The sequence below is a fragment of the Odontesthes bonariensis genome, chromosome 24 (assembly GCF_027942865.1).
Source record: "Odontesthes bonariensis isolate fOdoBon6 chromosome 24, fOdoBon6.hap1, whole genome shotgun sequence".
NCBI classification, from domain to species: domain Eukaryota; kingdom Metazoa; phylum Chordata; class Actinopteri; order Atheriniformes; family Atherinopsidae; genus Odontesthes; species Odontesthes bonariensis.
In genome coordinates, this window is record NC_134529.1 from 4,296,389 (window position 1) to 4,313,461 (window position 17,073).

Below are 17,073 nucleotides of genomic sequence, written 5' to 3' on the forward strand. Positions count from 1 at the left end.
AGAAAGTAGTCGTTTAGATCCCCAACGTGTTGAAAACCTGACAAAATACCGGCTGTTTACAATTTTGTTCCCACGAATTCGGCGCTGCTAAAGCTAGCCGCAGTGAGCAACGCACTTCCGGTTATTTTCACAAAATAAAATACCCGTTGCCTTTTATCATAGGGAAAGCCATTACCATACAATTGGTGCTTTTGTTTTGAAAACAGGAAGTGAACCTACCCTCGTTGTAGCTAGCTTGAAACTGCCGTTTTGACAGGAAATGACGATCGGCGACGTCACGTTACGTTGCATCTTGGGTAGTTTGAGTATGAGTAGTAACCTCATGATGCATACTCAACATTTCAGAGAATCTAGCATGCATCCGGGAACTTCTCGCTTACTCAAACTCGCATACCCAAACTCAAAAAGATAGTAGGAGTAGTAGGAGAAGTATGCGGCTTCGAACACAACCTATGTTTTTAAGACATGCTTGTGGTCTGACCAACCTATCACTGAAAAAAAGCTTTTGTAAGTATTTCCACTCAAATGATTTAAGTAACATTGAATGCTGCAATATCAAGTAAATCTTACTTACCATAAAACACAACAGTTTTGAAGATATTAAGTAACATTTACTTAATTACATGTAAGTTTTAAGTTATATTTATTTAAACAAATTAAGTAAAGTCTACTTGTTTTTCATAGGCAGGAACACCATTTTACTCAAAATTTTAAGTAAATTTTAACGATATACTTTCAGAGTAAAGTTTATGTAGTATTTCTAGGTTTATGTACATACAACTATTAAACATTTAAAACTTACTCTTCCCCCACAATATTCCTTTGTTCCCACAGCCATAAGGCTTTTTAACAGTGACTGCTGAGTTCTTCTCAAATTGATTGATTTTTTTAATTTATTTAGTCATTTATTATTAGAATTGGTATTATTATTGTTGTTGTTAATATACAAATCATTGTAAATATTAATAATTTTTTGAGCTACTTCACTAACTTGAATTTCCCCCATTGGGGGATGAATAAAGTATTTTTCTATTCTAATTCATGTATTACGTTATTAAAAAGTTTAATTTGACTTAAGAAGCTCTAGTACTTACTAAATCTTTAAAGGCAGAAATTATGACAGTTACTCTAATAGAGTTTACTTCACCAAAAAGTCACTTTTTTCAGCAGTGTGTGTGTGTGTGTGTGTGTGTGTGTGTGTGTGTGCGCATGGATGCTCGCTCCTACGCAGCACGCCGCGTGGCCATCTGAGGTGGCAGTGGCACAGATGGTACGTAGGTCGGCCTTCTCCCGTGCACGCTCTCTAACACGCACACACCCAGTCACCAGCATGCGCCCTGACAGCAGAATGCACACTGTGATGATCTCTTCAGCTGCAGACTTCTAACCCCAAAAACACCACAAACCCATCCACAATGAGTTTCTGAGGCCGCTTTTCTTTCGCAGCTTTGACAAACAAACAGAGAAACATCTGCAGTTCTTCTCAACTTGTTTCACAGCTCAGTGACTTCTTTCATTTCGTCTGATTATCTCTGCTGCACACAGCTTCTCGTTTCCAAAAATAGATATACTTGTTCTTTAATCCTAAAAAAAAAGCTGCCCTCCATCATAGAAAGCAGCCAAATGTGACAATCTACTGTTCAAGTCTTTATGCAACCCTCATTTCATTGTATTTTTCTCTCAAGTAGCCAGACTTTCTTCAGCAATATGCAGTTCCTGTACCTGAGCATTTTCAGAGTGTGTATTTTGTAAGGTAAAGGTAGGGTAGGAGATCCTGGATTTTGAGTCCAGCGAAGCTGCATTTTGAAAATACACAGGTAAAAAGTCCCAACCCTTTTCTTCACTTTCCCCCCGAAGGCACGCCTCTAGAGTACATGAACGTGCACGAGCACGAAGGTGCACGAGCGCTGTTCTGACAGCAAGCTTCGATAGTTGTCGTATTTAGTATTTAGTTTATGCTAACTATACGTTTAATAATGCTAGGTGCTAGCTAAGCTGGCTCTAGTTTAGCTTCCTGCCAAACTTCTGGACGCGTAATTCGTTCACGGAGCAGGGTACGCGCACAGGGGGAAGGAGGGGGAGGGAGGGGCAGATTGCAGTTTGATAGACGGCATCAGAATCCAATCATTGTGAACGGTCCGTTCAATATGATTGGATTCTGTTTTTCCTAGATTGTACGTTCTAGAGGCCACTAAAACTTTTCATATTTGTGTCAAAACTTTTAATTAATTGGTTGCAATGGGGGTGTGAAGAGTATTTCAAGCAATATGTAAAAAAATGTTCCAGAAAAAGATCCCCTACCCCGCCTTTAAGCCACTTAACACCATCATTCAAGCATAGAAATAAACATATCTACACAGAACAGACAACTTAGCAAAGAAGCCATTTTAAACTGGATCTTTAGGCACTTTGTTCCTAGCAGCCTGTCATAGAGACACATCATTTGTTCCCATTTCTTTAGTTGCATCTATGAAAAACAGCTTCATAGTTTCAACTTTTTTGTACATTTACATTAAAACTGCTTTCAGTTACCAAAAGAGTCAAATTAATATAAGAAGTTCAGTTTAAAAAAATCCTAATCCCTCAAAAAAAGAGCGTTATCACATCTAAAAGTAGGAAAAAAAAAAACAGAATTATATGTTAAACAACATCAAGAAAAAGTAAATAAGATTCAATTTAAAGCTTAAAAAGGAATATAAGATATAATCTAATGTCTAATTATGAAACAATTAATATAAATGAAATGATTAAACTGTTTTATGCCACCAGAGATGAATAATCTAGAAGCTCTTTGTGGGTTTTAGACTGGAATTAAGATTTGTTCCCATTTCTTTAGCTGCATGTGTGAAAAACAGCAAAGATAACACAGTGTGACAGACAGAAAACAGGATTTCTGCAGCAACAAGGTGATTCCCAAAGAGCTGTTAGCTGAAAACTTGGCATATCTCAGCATGGTGTGCAGTGTGTCCTTCAAACATTTGAGGAAACTGGACAAGTGGAGGACAGAAGAAGAAGTGTCAGGCCTAAAGAACTATCTCCAGCAGATGAACAGGATCTGAAAGTGATGTCCTTAAGAAAGAGGAAAACATCCAGCAAAGACCTGACACAGGAGCTGAGAGATGCATCTGGACCTTCAGCTGATCCATCTGCTGTTGGCCCAAGCCTCATCAGAAATGGGCTCCATGGAAGGGTGGCTGTCAAGAAGCCGTTCTTAAGGAAGGGAAACAGGGAGAAAAGGCTGAGCTGTGCCAAAGGACACAAGAAGTGGGCTGAAAATCAGTGGCAGCAGGTCTGATGGAGGGATGAATCCTCCCCAGAGCCCGGAGCTCAACATTACTGAAGCAGTGTGGGATCATGTTGGCAGAGAACGCAACAAAAGGCAGCCCACATCCAAAGAAGAGCTTTGGGATGTCCTTCAAGAAGCCTGGAGAACTATTCCTGAAGACTCCTTAAAGAAAGGACAGAAAGCTCGTCTCAGAGGGTTCAGTAGATAGAAAAGAGTTATTGTTCTCTCACAGATTTATCCAATCACAGCGTGCTTTTTTGGTCTTATTCTGTTCATATTGTTGTAGCCTTTTTATTCCTGTAACGTATTAAACATCAAACAGTCTTGCTGGCAGCAGCGTCCTTCAGCCGTGTCAGATGTGCAGCTCAGACCTCATCCTCGTCTCTCCTGCTGCGAGGTGTCCTTGTGCCGGATTTCTACCACCTGTTGCATATCATTCTGCTTGAACCTGGCCTCTGACCTCTGACCTCTCCGTGCAGGAAAAATGTCAGCTTCCCTGAACAGATTTGGGACCATCTATGACGTACAACGAGACACCCCGAGTTGAAATGATGAGACAGTGAGCCCATTTTAATTTTTAATGCTGCGACATGCAACATATTTCCAAGCGTAAGACTGTCATCGGGCTGGTTAGAGGCAAAGAGGCGGAAAGAGCAGCAGGGCCGAGTCGTGCGTCGAACTCTCCCCGGCAGGGGCCCTTCTCTTGACGGCAACACGTCATGGAACATTCCCGGAACAAGCCAGCGCACCACCCACCATCTCTTTCTGCCTCTCGCTCGCACACAGACACACACACAGAGGAAGCGAACGATGAACATATGAGATAAAGTCACTCCCATCTGAAAAAAGAACTCACTGATGTTCACCTAGAGCGGCCATATGGCTGCTGTAAGCAGCAAGCCTCTGTTTGAGTGTCTGTGGAATGTCACTGTCATCGGAAACAAGGAAATACCGAAGAGAGTGCGCTAAGGTCACAGCTTAAACTCACTTTTGGACACTGCGCCACCGACTTTAAAGCCATTAGAGGAGCAACACTTGTACATATTATAGGGATCTGCAGGTGAGGAACTCATCGAACGAGCCTGGCAAGCGGACACGGCTTGTGCGTTTGTGTACAGAACCACGAATTCAGAAAAATCGACCTTCCAGACCTGGAAACATTCACATCGTCTCACCTCTGAGAGCTTCCACTTTCAAAGCTTCATATTCACCAACATGCCTCCTCTTTAGCCGTCTCCCCCCGGCCTTTGCAGCCAGCCTGTCCGAGTAGGCTACTGCAAATTCCTCAGGATATTACGCAACCCGGTTAATCTGCATGCAATGAAATGCGTGCCCGGGGTATTCCCCCTGCATAGCCTTGCCCTTATGAGCTAAGCAAAAGATCAAGTGTTTGGGAAATAAACAATAATCTCCGCCGTGGCGCAATAAAAAAAAGCCCGATGTCTGTGTGCTGTGTGTGAAAAATCCATCCTGGAAGGTTTCGTTTTTGCTCTGCTCTTACCTTCCGTCTGCGCTCCGGCTGCGCGTCTCCGCGCGATAATGACAACAAGGAACACCGGTGACAGGACAGCCGATTCCGAGCGGGCTGGCCGACAAAACACCCGGGCGGGAGGCGGCTGTTAGAAATCCACAACAGTCGGAAGAGGAGAGGTGGAAACGTCGCGGTGAAGGCGGCCGATGGAAGGGAAAGTTGCGCGTAAAAACGGGTGAAATCCTCTCCGAGCTGATTCCTGCTGCGGGAGCTCCTCTTCTGCAGTCAGACAGACAGTCAATGTGTGCGTCTGACGGTGCTGCGAGCGCGTATGTGTGCGCGTGTCAGGGTGAAATCAGGAGACGCGCACGCGCGCGCACACACTCATGCTCAGATGGGGGTTATTCCAAGCGCTACTTCCCAGAATAGCAGCAGAGAGGAGACTGAGCGCGAGACACTGGAGCGGCGAGAGAGCGAGAGATAGAGGGCGCGTGTGTGCGCGGCGCGAGCGCGTCTGTACGCGTGTACACGTGCATGTGCATGTGTGTGTGTGCTGGTGTGACGTCGTTGGATCCCCCAACGCGCAACCAGGGCAGAGGGAGGGGAGGGGAAGGGAGGGGAGGAGGAGCAGTGGCCGAGGAAGAGGCTCTGTCTGCCGGCACAGAGAGAGCAGGATTCCCCGGTCACCTCTGAGGCGACCTGTCTGTCTGACTGTCTTCCTGCCCCCTTTTTTTTTTTAACCTGTCTATCACAGCATTTACTCTGGCGTTTCATCTGGAAATAAAAACATGAATAAAGAGTTTGCTGTACAACATGATGGATATGTTGGCTATAACATAAGCAATGAACCATAGAAATACAGCATTTAATAGAGAGGTATGATAATTAGTCAGCTTTGATTAGTTCTGCCACAAAAATATCAGAAATGATTTTAGCTGATCCTTTAGGCGTTTTTAACACGAGCGTTAAGCGTTGCTGTACGCCTCAGTAATGTGTTCTGGCAACCCATCATTATCATATTAAAATCCGCACATTTTTGTAACATTCTCCTCCCTGAACGGTTTACCTCTATCCTCAGGGTAATGACTACACCCAGTGTATCTTTCATGGCAGAAAATGAGTTGTTGTGGCTTTAGTTTGTGCAAGATAACTTCTGGAGGGGTTAGAGTAACATGCAGCCACCTCTCATTTCTTTTTCCACTTCAGGATAAAAGGAAATATGTGCCACAATTTATTGAATTAAATGTTTTTCCTCTTTGTTGAAGACACTTTCAGATCCTGTTCATCTGCTGGAGATAGTTCTTTAGGCCTGACACTTCTTATTCTGTCCTCCACTTGTCCAGTTTCCTCAAATGTTTTAAGGACACACTGCACACCATGCTGAGATATGCCAAGTTTTCAGCTAGCAGCTCTTTGGGAATCACCTTGTTGCTGCAGAAATCCTGTTTTCTGTCCGTCAGACTGTGTTATCTTTGCTGTTTTTCACACATGCAGCTAAAGAAATGGGAACAAATCTTAATTCCAGTCTAAAACCCACAAAGAGCTTCTAGATGATTCATTTCTGGTGGCATAAAACAGTTTAATCATGCAATTTATATGAATTGTTCCATAATTAGTCATTAGATTATATCTTATATTCCTTTTTTAAGCTTTAAATTGAATCTTATTTACTTTTTCATGATGTTGTTTAACATACAATTCTTATTATTGTCTGTTTTTTTCCTACTTTTCTACTTTTAGACGTGATAACGTTCATTTTTTTTGGGATTAGGATTTTTTTTAAACCGAATTTCTTATATTAATTTGACTCTTTTGGTAACTGAAAGCAGTTTTAAACGTAAATGTACAAAAAAGTTGAAACTATGAAGCTGTTTTTCACAGATGCAGCTAAAGAAATGGGAACAGATGATGTGTCTGATCTTAAAGTTCCATTATGTTGGATACCACATCCAGCATAAGTGTGTCCTTAAAACATCTGAGGAAACTGGACAAGTGGAGGACAAAAGAAGAAAACTATCTACAGCAAAGAAGAAAACATTGAATTCAATAAATTGTGGCACATATTTCCTGTTTTCCTGAAGTATAAAAAGAAATGAGAGGTGGCCCCAGCAGCACAGACCACAGCTGGAAACAGCTGGATATTCGTCCAGCACTCTTTTTCTTCCTGACAGTGACCACATTGGCCAAAAATGTATCTATCCCACGTTATTCTTCACAACACGAGCAAACCAGTGGTGGCAGCATATAATTGGGCAGTGATTGCATCCATTTGGTTGGCTGATTTTCAGGTGGACCCTTAGGATTCAAAGAATACGCCTACTCCGAATCCTTTCATCTGTGAAAACAGATGAATAACACTGAGGACCTTGTTTAGGCAGACCTCCTGCTAATAAATTAAATCAGGCATTTATTCCCCCCCCCCCCGTTGCACACATGTAAATGCAGCAACCCCTTTGTGCTACCAGACAGCTTTAGTATTAGATTGTGTAAGCTCCTTTCGGTTACACGTGACGGGTTTTATGACTGGCCACTGGCAACCGTTTGGCTGAAAAATCACAGGTTTGATTCCTCTGACATGTGCGACATCAATCAAAGATGCAAATTCAAACATAATCATCCACTGCGATGATAATCTTTACAGGCATCTGCACAGATTTCAGCCGTCAGTCTTTCTCCAACGGCTCTCACACACTCTCAGAAAAGAAAGTACAGAATTGTACCTTTAGGGGTACGATGGCTTGTCACTGGGGCAGTACCCTCAGAAGGTATAGTTTTGTACACTTGTGGTTTGTACCTTACAGAGACCAATCTTGTACCTCTGGTGGCAATTTTGTACCCTTATTCTGAAGTAGCCTAACACAGACTGTCTATTGTACCCCAGCATGTAGAAAAAAAGGTACATATAGGTACATTTTACCACTGGAGTACATATATATACCTTTTGGACCCTCAAAAAGGTACATATATGTACCTTTCACCACTTGAGTACATCTAGGTACATTTTACCTCTTGAGTACATATAGCCTAGGTACATTTTACCACTTGAGTACATATATGTACCTTTTGGACCCTCAAAAAGGTACATATATGTACCTTTAGGTCCAATAATTAACCCTAGGGGGTACATTAGTATAGATTGTACCTCAGTTACACCTAGGTGAGAGTGAATGACACGGAGGTAGGGATGTTGCTTGCCAGGGTTGTAAAGCCACTAGAAACACAATGTCTCTTTGTTGTTGATTTTCACTGATGTCACAGCCTATAATATAATCTGGCTTCATCTCAAAGGCTGTTATCGTTCATTTGGAGGCTCACAGTGCAGGCTAATAGATAAGAACGAGAGCGAGACTCAGGATGACATGCAGCAATTAGCATCTGAACTAATGGAGCCACTTGGAGAAGCAGCTGATTTCTTCCTGGTGTATTTTCCAGTGAAGCCGTGTTTATCAGCAGCTGTGCCGGCTGAAACAGAAGCTTCGGTAAATCTAGCTGTAATTAACAGCTACGCACGAAGAGTCAGTCTGAGCAGAAACCTCGGCTAAAAACACGAGATAAATATTCCAAACAGAAATTACACTTTAAATGCAAATAGGCCTGTAAGCCACACCAGCAAAAGAGTCAAATTGGGTTTTTAATGATAGATTTCATTAAGTGGAAGCATAGATAGATAGATCGATCGATAGATAGATAGATAGATAGATAGATAGATAGATAGATAGATAGATAGATAGATAGATAGATAGATAGATAGATAGATAGATAGATAGATAGATAGATAGATAGATAGATTAAACAAGCTTTCCCTCTTGTGTGTGTTTGTTTATGTGCCTCTGTGCCGGTCAGCGGTAAGTGGATTAACGTCTGCTGTCTCCCATAAGAGGCTCATTGGGATGTGACCTCATCACCGGTGACCCCGGAGTACCCATGGCGACACCGTGGCAACACGGCACCATGGCGACAAAGAGCTGCAGTTTCTGATGCTGCAATTTGCATCTGCTTTTCATACGTCGAGCAGCAGGAAGGTGCATGCAGCCGGTAGCTGTGGAGACTGTGGGCTGTTTGTCAGTTTATCCTGTGAACATTCTGAATATGATTAAGAAATGTCTGCCGGGCTTAATTCGACTGAACAGAAGAGAAATGTGAAGAACAACCTACTCGAATGTCATCAGTGCACCTCAGAAAAGTGATTTGATCTTTGCAACTATTCTACCAGCAAATGTCTTGAAATGACTCATTGCTTTAATAATATGCTTTGCTTTCAACTGAGCTGACATTTTGATGGAGTAGCTGTGAGTTGTTCCACGTATGCCATTTCACTTTAATGAAACACCATCACTGTCTTCCTTTCATATGCTGCGCCGTCTCCTTGAATAGTTGCAATGAAAGTAATGGCAGGGAAAAAAAAGCAGAATCCATAATATGAAATAACATTTCCATTTCCGCTGTCAGTGTAAGGAGTATTTTGCTCTCACAAAGTGCAAATGAATCACATTAAAATGGAATACATTCGAGATTTCTTTGTAATATCTCAACTGAAAAAGGGCAAAAGCTTTATGAAACCAGTTTTTTCTCATAAAACGTGCAGCTGTGCAATTAAAAAAAGCACAGTAGCAGTTCTTCTCATTAACGTTGAAGCTGCAGTGTTGTTTTTAATAACTGTTTCCCTGGTTGGAATCATAGAAATCTCAACTTAATACATTTGGTTGCTGGAACAGTCTTGGACAAGTAGATAGATATACTTTTTATATATATATATATATATATATATATTTTTTTTTTTGGGGGGGCTTTTTATGCCTTTATTTTATAGGACAGAGACAGGAAGCAGGGGGCAGAGAGAGGGGGAATAACACGCAGCAAAGGGCCGTCCGATGCGGGATTTGAACCGGGGCCAGCTGCAACGAGGACTGTAGCCTCTGTACCCACTACGCCACAGATCGCCACAGATGGATATACTTTTAAACTAAAGTAAGCGCTAAAGACGCGCGAGAGAAGTTGTTCATGTTTCCTTTCAAGCAGCCAGACTTTCTTGGAATCTTTTAAAGTGGTTTTGAGCATTAGTTTTCCAGGCTTTCTTTGGACATTTTCTGCTTTTTCACTCATTTTGAGTGCAGTTCTTGTACCTGATCACTGACCTATGAATCATTCAAGCATAAAAAGAAAAGGCTCCTAACGCAAAGGATCACAAGAACTTAGCAAAAAAGTATCTTTAGGCACTTACTCACTGGCTTCTTGTCATAAAGACACATCATTTGTTTCCATTTCTTTAGTCTCATCTATGAAAAATGCCAAAGATAACACAGCTCTCATGGATAACACAGGCAGAAAAGGCTGAGCTGTGCCAAATGACACAAGACGTGGACTGAAAATCAGTGGCAACAGGTCTGATGGAGGTCTTTATTCACCTTAAAGCTCATATCAGTTTGCACATGATAAATCAATGTAAATATTTCCATTTTTCCTGGAAATACATAAAGAAATGATAGGTTAATATAGCACAATGTAGGAAATAATAAACAGTATTGGCTCAGATTGAATGCGAACCGTCTCTAACTGCTTAACATTAATTTGCTTTTGGTGTTACTCCATTTTTCAGCCTGAGTATTGGGTGAAGTAACAAGTGCAGCTACAATCCCTGGAAGTGAGTCATGAGTGAGGCTTTAATGTTCTGGGTAAAGTCCCAGACTGGAACTCCTAATCCTCTGGATTCATGGTTCATATACACTTTACAAACTGAAGAAATACCGTCATGAACAAGTTGAGTACTTGTGGGAAATCGTGCATAATCTATAATAACAAAGAGGTGAACTCACACACACACACATATGCACACACACACACACACACACACACACACACACACACACACACACACACATGCACACACACACATGTACACACACACATGTACACACACAAACAGTCAAACAGTCAAGCAGTTACCCAAAGCTTTTGTCCAAGAGTTGAACTGTAACGTTATTCAAGACAAAACACTTCTGTGACAGCTGACTGATTACTCATGCTTACTCATACAAGCACACACACACACAAACACACAGAGAAACACACGCACACACACACACACACACAAACACACACACAAACACACGGACACACACACACACACACACACACACAGACACACACACACACACACTCTCTCAGATGCACGGACACACACACACACACCCACACAGAAACAGAAACAGAAACAGTTGAAGCCGCTCCCCTCCCCACCACACCTTGGTTCCCACAGACTGACAGTGAACGAGTGGCTTTTGATTGACAGGCACATGAGCCATGTTGTAGTCTGATGCAGACTCATTAATCTGTGACAGCGTGTCGTTCCCATTGAACAGCACGCGCACACCTCCGCACGCGCTGTTTACTGAGGTGTGGCCCAAAGGTTATGTAAAGGTGTGAGGGCAAAGGTCAAATCAGCCGGGAGATAATGGTTTCACGAGGGCATCTTCGGGATTTGTGTGAAAGTTCAGAAGAGATAGATGGAGGGATAATTGGATGGATGATTGGAGAGAGAAAGGGTGTGAGTCACAGACTTTGGAATGGCTGTTCGGAGCTAAACGGCGCCCCTCGCTGGTCAGTTTCAGACTGAAACTGACGACCGGTATGTTCACTGCAAACCTGTTTATCTGCCTCTGTTAAACCGACTCCTCTGTTTTTTCCTCTTAACTCTTGATTCAGCCTTTCATCATGAGGCAGCCACTTTTAAATTTTAAAATTTTAATTTTAAAGTTTAAACACACATTTAAATTTATATATCTGCTGCTATATACTTTAATCATGGGAAATATGTAGGGCTAGGCAACGATTAAAATGTTTAATCTAATTAATCACATGATTTCCCTGATTAATCACGATTAATCTCATTTGTACGCAAAATCCAAAAATGAATCCAAAAGTAGTGTATAGCTTTTAGCATTTAGCTTTATTTTAAATGTGCTGCCATATGAATGAAAGTGCCATAACATTTGTTGTGCAAACACACTTTTAACATCAGCATCTTTCTGTAGTTTTTATGTAGAAGCCTCGCTCCACTGTCTGTTTCCTTGAATGACTTGCTGTTATCAGTTGTGTGTTTTGCCTTTAAGTGATATTTTAGACTGGAACTACTACGCTGAGAAGACAATTCAACTTGGCTGTAAATACAGGCTGAGTTTTTTTTTAACTTTATTTTGAAATACGTGCTTTTATGTTGAAACAAGTAAAACAGGACGTAGCGCCGGTTAGCTCCGTGAGCTTCACACAGAGACCGAGGAGCACCTGTAGCGGTGATGTTACCTGCTAGTTAATTTTATTTTATGACTCCATGCTTCGTGTTTTTTTGCTGTAACTATGTGAATCAGCAACAGACTTTTACAAAATAAAACCTGCGTTAACGCGCGATAAAATATTTATCGGCGTTAAATAATTAACTAGTTCACGCGATAATATCGAGTTAACTCGCCCAGCCCTAATAATGTAGTGGCGGTGGCAGGTGGCTGAAATGCGTCCACACTTTTGCACGCCCAGGTGGGAAGGTGCCACATCACCTGATTTGATGTAAAATACATCATCTTCATCAGTCTAACCACGCTACTCAGATGCTATTTCACAGGCCAGTAGCCACTAACTTACCACTAAGAAGGCGAGACAGGACACCTGGTTGCATTGCATTTAATTTAGCATCCATCCATGACCTGTACCTGCCCACCGACATGAGCTCAAGAATACCATCAAACTATTCAACTCATCCAAGAAAATCTCATAAACAAGTTTCTCTTGGACTGTTGTGTGTGCCACATATAGACTGACACACCCATGCATTTTATTCAACTGTTGATATGCTGCTGATACTGTTGATATGACTCTATTTAATGCTGTCGTTTGCACTTTATCTTCATCACCAGAACCATAGTAAAATCACGCCATGCAATATCTTATCTTACACAATATTTGTAGTGGAAATCCTGCTGCAGTGCACCTTTATCTGCAAAAGGAAATCCAACCTCAGTGACCCCCTTTGTCCAGTAAACAGATGCTATAATATGAAGAAGCTACAGGCACCAAAACATGATAAGAAACTTGTTTTTTAATCATGCTTTTCATTGATTGTGGAAACAAGTTACAAATAAGTTGATGTAGTAAGAGCTGCTTTTCTGTTCATGCAACATTTTTGATGCAGCACTGTCATCATGAGCCTTCTCGTGTTCACATGGTGACTTTTAAGGCCAGTATTCACTCTATTCTAGCTCAGATTTTGGCTTCAACTCACTCCTCTGGGAAATATTTTGGGTATAAACACTCAGCTGAGTTTACCAGCTGATATCTGACAGTTGCCCGCCTGCTGTTTGGTGCTAAGCAGGTGGTTCAGAGCTTCTATGATTGGAAAAAAGCTGCCTGGTATCACTGATTGTGCAGGTAAACAACAAAGAAAAAAACCATTAAATCTCTAGGCTCATTACAGCAAGCTATCCCCATCCACCTTTTTACATGTTTTTACGTTGTTAACAAAGCAACGCTTTAATAGCCTTACTTTTGTAACTCAGGACTTTGTTCTTGTGAACAATAACACGACATTCATGAGACACTTGTGTAATGTGAATCCGTGCATGTGCCCGTCCATCCATAAAGCTGCAAAAGCACAGGCAGCACTACATCTCTCCCCGAGTAGCTACTCGGCATCGCCATGGCAACAGCTTCACCTCTCTCTAGCCCTGTTGAGGCTCAGTTAAAATCTGTTCAACTTTATTTCAGTTGTTGCCTCATGAACAACGAACTTGTCATCAGTTTACAATCATTTTCTTTAATAATTATGAATATCTTTGTTTTTTTCATTCCTTTTTGTTAGTACATACATGACAAATATTTGTCTAAACTTTTTGACCTTTTACTTTGTAAACATTTAATTTAATTTCAAATGAATCCATGTTTTCAGTTACCTTTTGCCTGGATTTATATGAAGAAATCACCTGTAAACAAGGTGAGAAAGCTAAACATTTGCCTCTCTCGAACTGACAAGACTATCAAAGACCACCTCCACCCTCCTCATATCTGCTCAGCCTGTTGTCCTCCAGCTGAAGCTGCAGAAACATATGAAGCAGAACAAATAGACAGTGGACAGTGGGAGGAAGCCGGAGTATAATTTGAAATTGTTTTATTAATTTATTATTCTAGTTTGAACCCTTTTTACTTTTTAGAGATGCTTTTTCGGAGGTTATGCCTGTACAATGACAATAAAGATGGTTCTATTCTATTTTTTCACTGATTAACTGATCATCAGTCAGTGTGAGCAGCTCTATAAAAGCAGAAGTTTTGCTGCTCTGCAGCATTCAGGTGTGTGTTAACACGATGCCGAGGAGGAAAGACATCAGCAACGATCTCAGAGAAGCAGCTGTTGCTGCCCATCGACCTGGGAAGGGTTATAAGGCCGTGTCCAAACTATCTGGAGTCCATCGTTCTACAGAGAGAAAGATTATTCACAAGTGGAAAACATTCAGGACAGCTGTCAATCTTCCCAGGAGTGGACGTCCCAGCAAGGTCACCCCAAGGTCAGAAACCCAAGAGCTACATCTCAGACTCTGCAGGCCTCAGTCAGCATGTTAAAGGTTAAAGTTCATGACAGCACAGTTAGAAACAGGCTGAACAGGTATGGCTTGTGTGGAAGGGCTGCAGGAGAAAGCCTCTTCTCTCTAAAAAGAACATGGCAGCACAGCTTAGGTTTGCAAAGCTGCATCTGAACAAACCACAAGACTTCTGGAACAATGTCCTTTGGACAGACCAGAGCAAAGTGGAGATGTTTGCTCATAATGCACAGCAGCACGTTTGGAGGAAACCAAACACAGCATATCAGCACAAACACCTCACACCAGCTGTCAAGCACGGTGGTGGAGGGCTGATGATCTGGGCTGGTTCTGCAGCCACAGGACCTGGGCACCTTGCAGCCATTGAGTCCACCATGAACTCCTCTGGATACCAAAGTGTTCTAGAGTCAAGATTCCTCCTCAACCATGAGAGAGACTGATAACGTCCCACAGGAAACCATTACTTCAACTTCCTGCTGCTACACGCCGCTGGATCAGGGGTTCACTTAGTTTTCCACGAACAGTGCATTCTGTGTTTTGTCTCAAATTTTGTTCAGTAAATAATGACTCAGTGTTTTTTTTAATCATTATATCCTAAAACATAAAACATAGTTCACATCCAAAAACAGTTCCAAACATGAGAATGAGAATTTTTTTTATTTAAATTACCTATAAACTAATAAATAGTTATTATTGCCTGACTGTTTTGCATGAACTAACAGCTGAATTTGATGGTGAAATAAATAGATAAAATAATGAATTAAAGCTCAATTAAAAACGTGTTATTATTCATATAAACTGAGTCCAACTCGGGTTTAACTGGATGCTACATACAGTAGCCATCAGAGTATAGCAGCTCTGAACACAGGCCGGCGGGCTGCCGCTCTCCCCCCCCCGCCTCACCCCCCCTCCCACTTGCATCATCACCATAACACGGAAGCAGTAGACACACAGCAGGCAGCAGGAGAGGCGCGCTGAGACGGAGAGGACGGATAAATACAGATAAATAGGAACACCAGGCAGTGGGAATAGGGCTCCAGAGGTAAACAAAGACACGCAAACGAAGACACAGCGGAAGCATCATGGCGCTGATCCCCTCGCAGGTCCTCCGGGTCGCCATCCTGCTGTCTTACTTCTCCATCCTCTGCCACTACAAAGCCTTGGACATGCCGGCGCACCAGACCTACGGAGGCAGCTGGAAGTTCCTGACCTTCATCGACCTGGTGAGATGTGACATTTTTAATAATTTTCAACCCGCATGCACGTGCAGCCGCAGGCGTGCACGAGCTGCAGGGTCAGAGCTCCGCGTTGGGGATCAGATTTAAATGATTACCCAGCGTTTCCGCCTCCCTGCCCCCCCCTTTGTTCGGCTGTTTAACTCGCAGTTGAGGTGGGGAGGTGGGACACCGACACACAGAGCAAACATAAGCGCAAACATAAGAGGAGTGACATGTGGCAGGAGTGGGTGGACAGCTTAGCGTGTAGTGGCTGAACCGGAACAGGTGCTGTGGAAGGGAATGCACTCTGTCCTTCTTAAACTCACAAGGGCGGGAGCGCGCCGCGCGCCCACTAGCGATTGTAAATGTACTTTATATATACAGCCCTTTACAGACAATCCTTACGGTGTACCAAAGTGCTTTACAGCAGGTAATAAATAAAGAGAAGAAGAAGTAAAAACAAATAAAAACAATAAAAGAACAGTGAAACCAATAAAATACAACAAAGTCAAATAAAGTTTAATAAAATAAGATAAAAGTGCCATCATACTACTGGGTATTAAAAGCAATCCTAAATAAGCAGGTTTTTAGCCCAGATCTGAAGAGGCACTTCCAGCAGAAACTGATCTGTTGACCTCAGAGCTCTACCAGGACTGTTAAAAGCTCAGATAAATACGACGGGGCGAGGCCGTTAAGAGCTTTAAAAACCAACATTAAAAGTTTAAAATCAGTTCTATAAAGGACAGGAAGCCGATGGAGGGAGTTAAGAACAGGAGTGATGTGCACACGTCTGTTGGTGTTGGTTAAAAGACGGGCAGCAGCGTTCTGCACCAGCTGAAGGAGGCTGAGAGAAGACTGGGAGACGCCCACATAAAGAGCATTTCAATAGTCTGACCTTGAACTTATTAGGGCATGGATGGCTTTCTCAAGGTCATGATGACTTAAAAACATTTTAACTTTGGCCAGGAGACGCAACTGGAAAAAACGACATTGTTAATTTGGTTGTAAAACATTGTAATTTGGGGGACTGAGCGAAAATGATCATAATGGAGGGGATCAGGAGATAAATGGAAAATATTTTTTATTATAAACTTTTGCCTTCCAAAAATGCGATATAATATTAATAACTGCTGTAGAATCATGTAAAAATATAAAGTATGTTGCCTATGTCATTGTAGTATGTTATTGTTGTGTTGAGCGGGTCATAACCAGAGACTGATGCTGTGTTCAAAACTGCCTACTTCATACTACATACTACATACTTCCATACTGCATACTCATCAATCAGACAGTATGCAGAGCATTTACCCACAATGCATTTCGCTCCTGCCCGAGCCAAAATCAGCCGGCCTGAAGCTGATTTCTCTTAAGCTCTAAACTCTGTAAACTTTAGCAACATTTGAAACATTTTCAGGTGAGAAAGTAGTCGTTTAGACCCCCAACGTGTTGAAAACCTGACAAAATACCGGCTGTTTACAATTTTGTTCCCACGAATTGGGCGCTACTAAAGCTAGCCGC

General features: G+C 42.0%; 2 protein-coding genes across 3 annotated transcripts in view; one reads left to right on the plus strand and one right to left on the minus strand.

Moving 5' to 3' along the window:
* Positions 1 to 5,188, minus strand: part of hivep2a (HIVEP zinc finger 2a) — a 149,560-nt gene extending 144,372 nt beyond the window's left edge. The window contains exon 1 of one of the 2 annotated variants that reach the window (XM_075459596.1): positions 4,788 to 5,188. The gene's annotated coding sequence lies outside the window, so the exon portion shown is untranslated. The other variant, XM_075459597.1, reaches the window with a different exon arrangement.
* A 10,073-nt stretch (positions 5,189 to 15,261) lies between these two features.
* Positions 15,262 to 17,073, plus strand: part of aig1 (androgen-induced 1 (H. sapiens)) — a 33,601-nt gene continuing 31,789 nt past the window's right edge. The window contains exon 1 of the mRNA XM_075459377.1: positions 15,262 to 15,561. Within this exon, the coding sequence (XP_075315492.1) occupies positions 15,421 to 15,561 (141 nt within the window). The 5' untranslated portion in view covers positions 15,262 to 15,420. The remainder of the gene's footprint in view (positions 15,562 to 17,073) is intronic.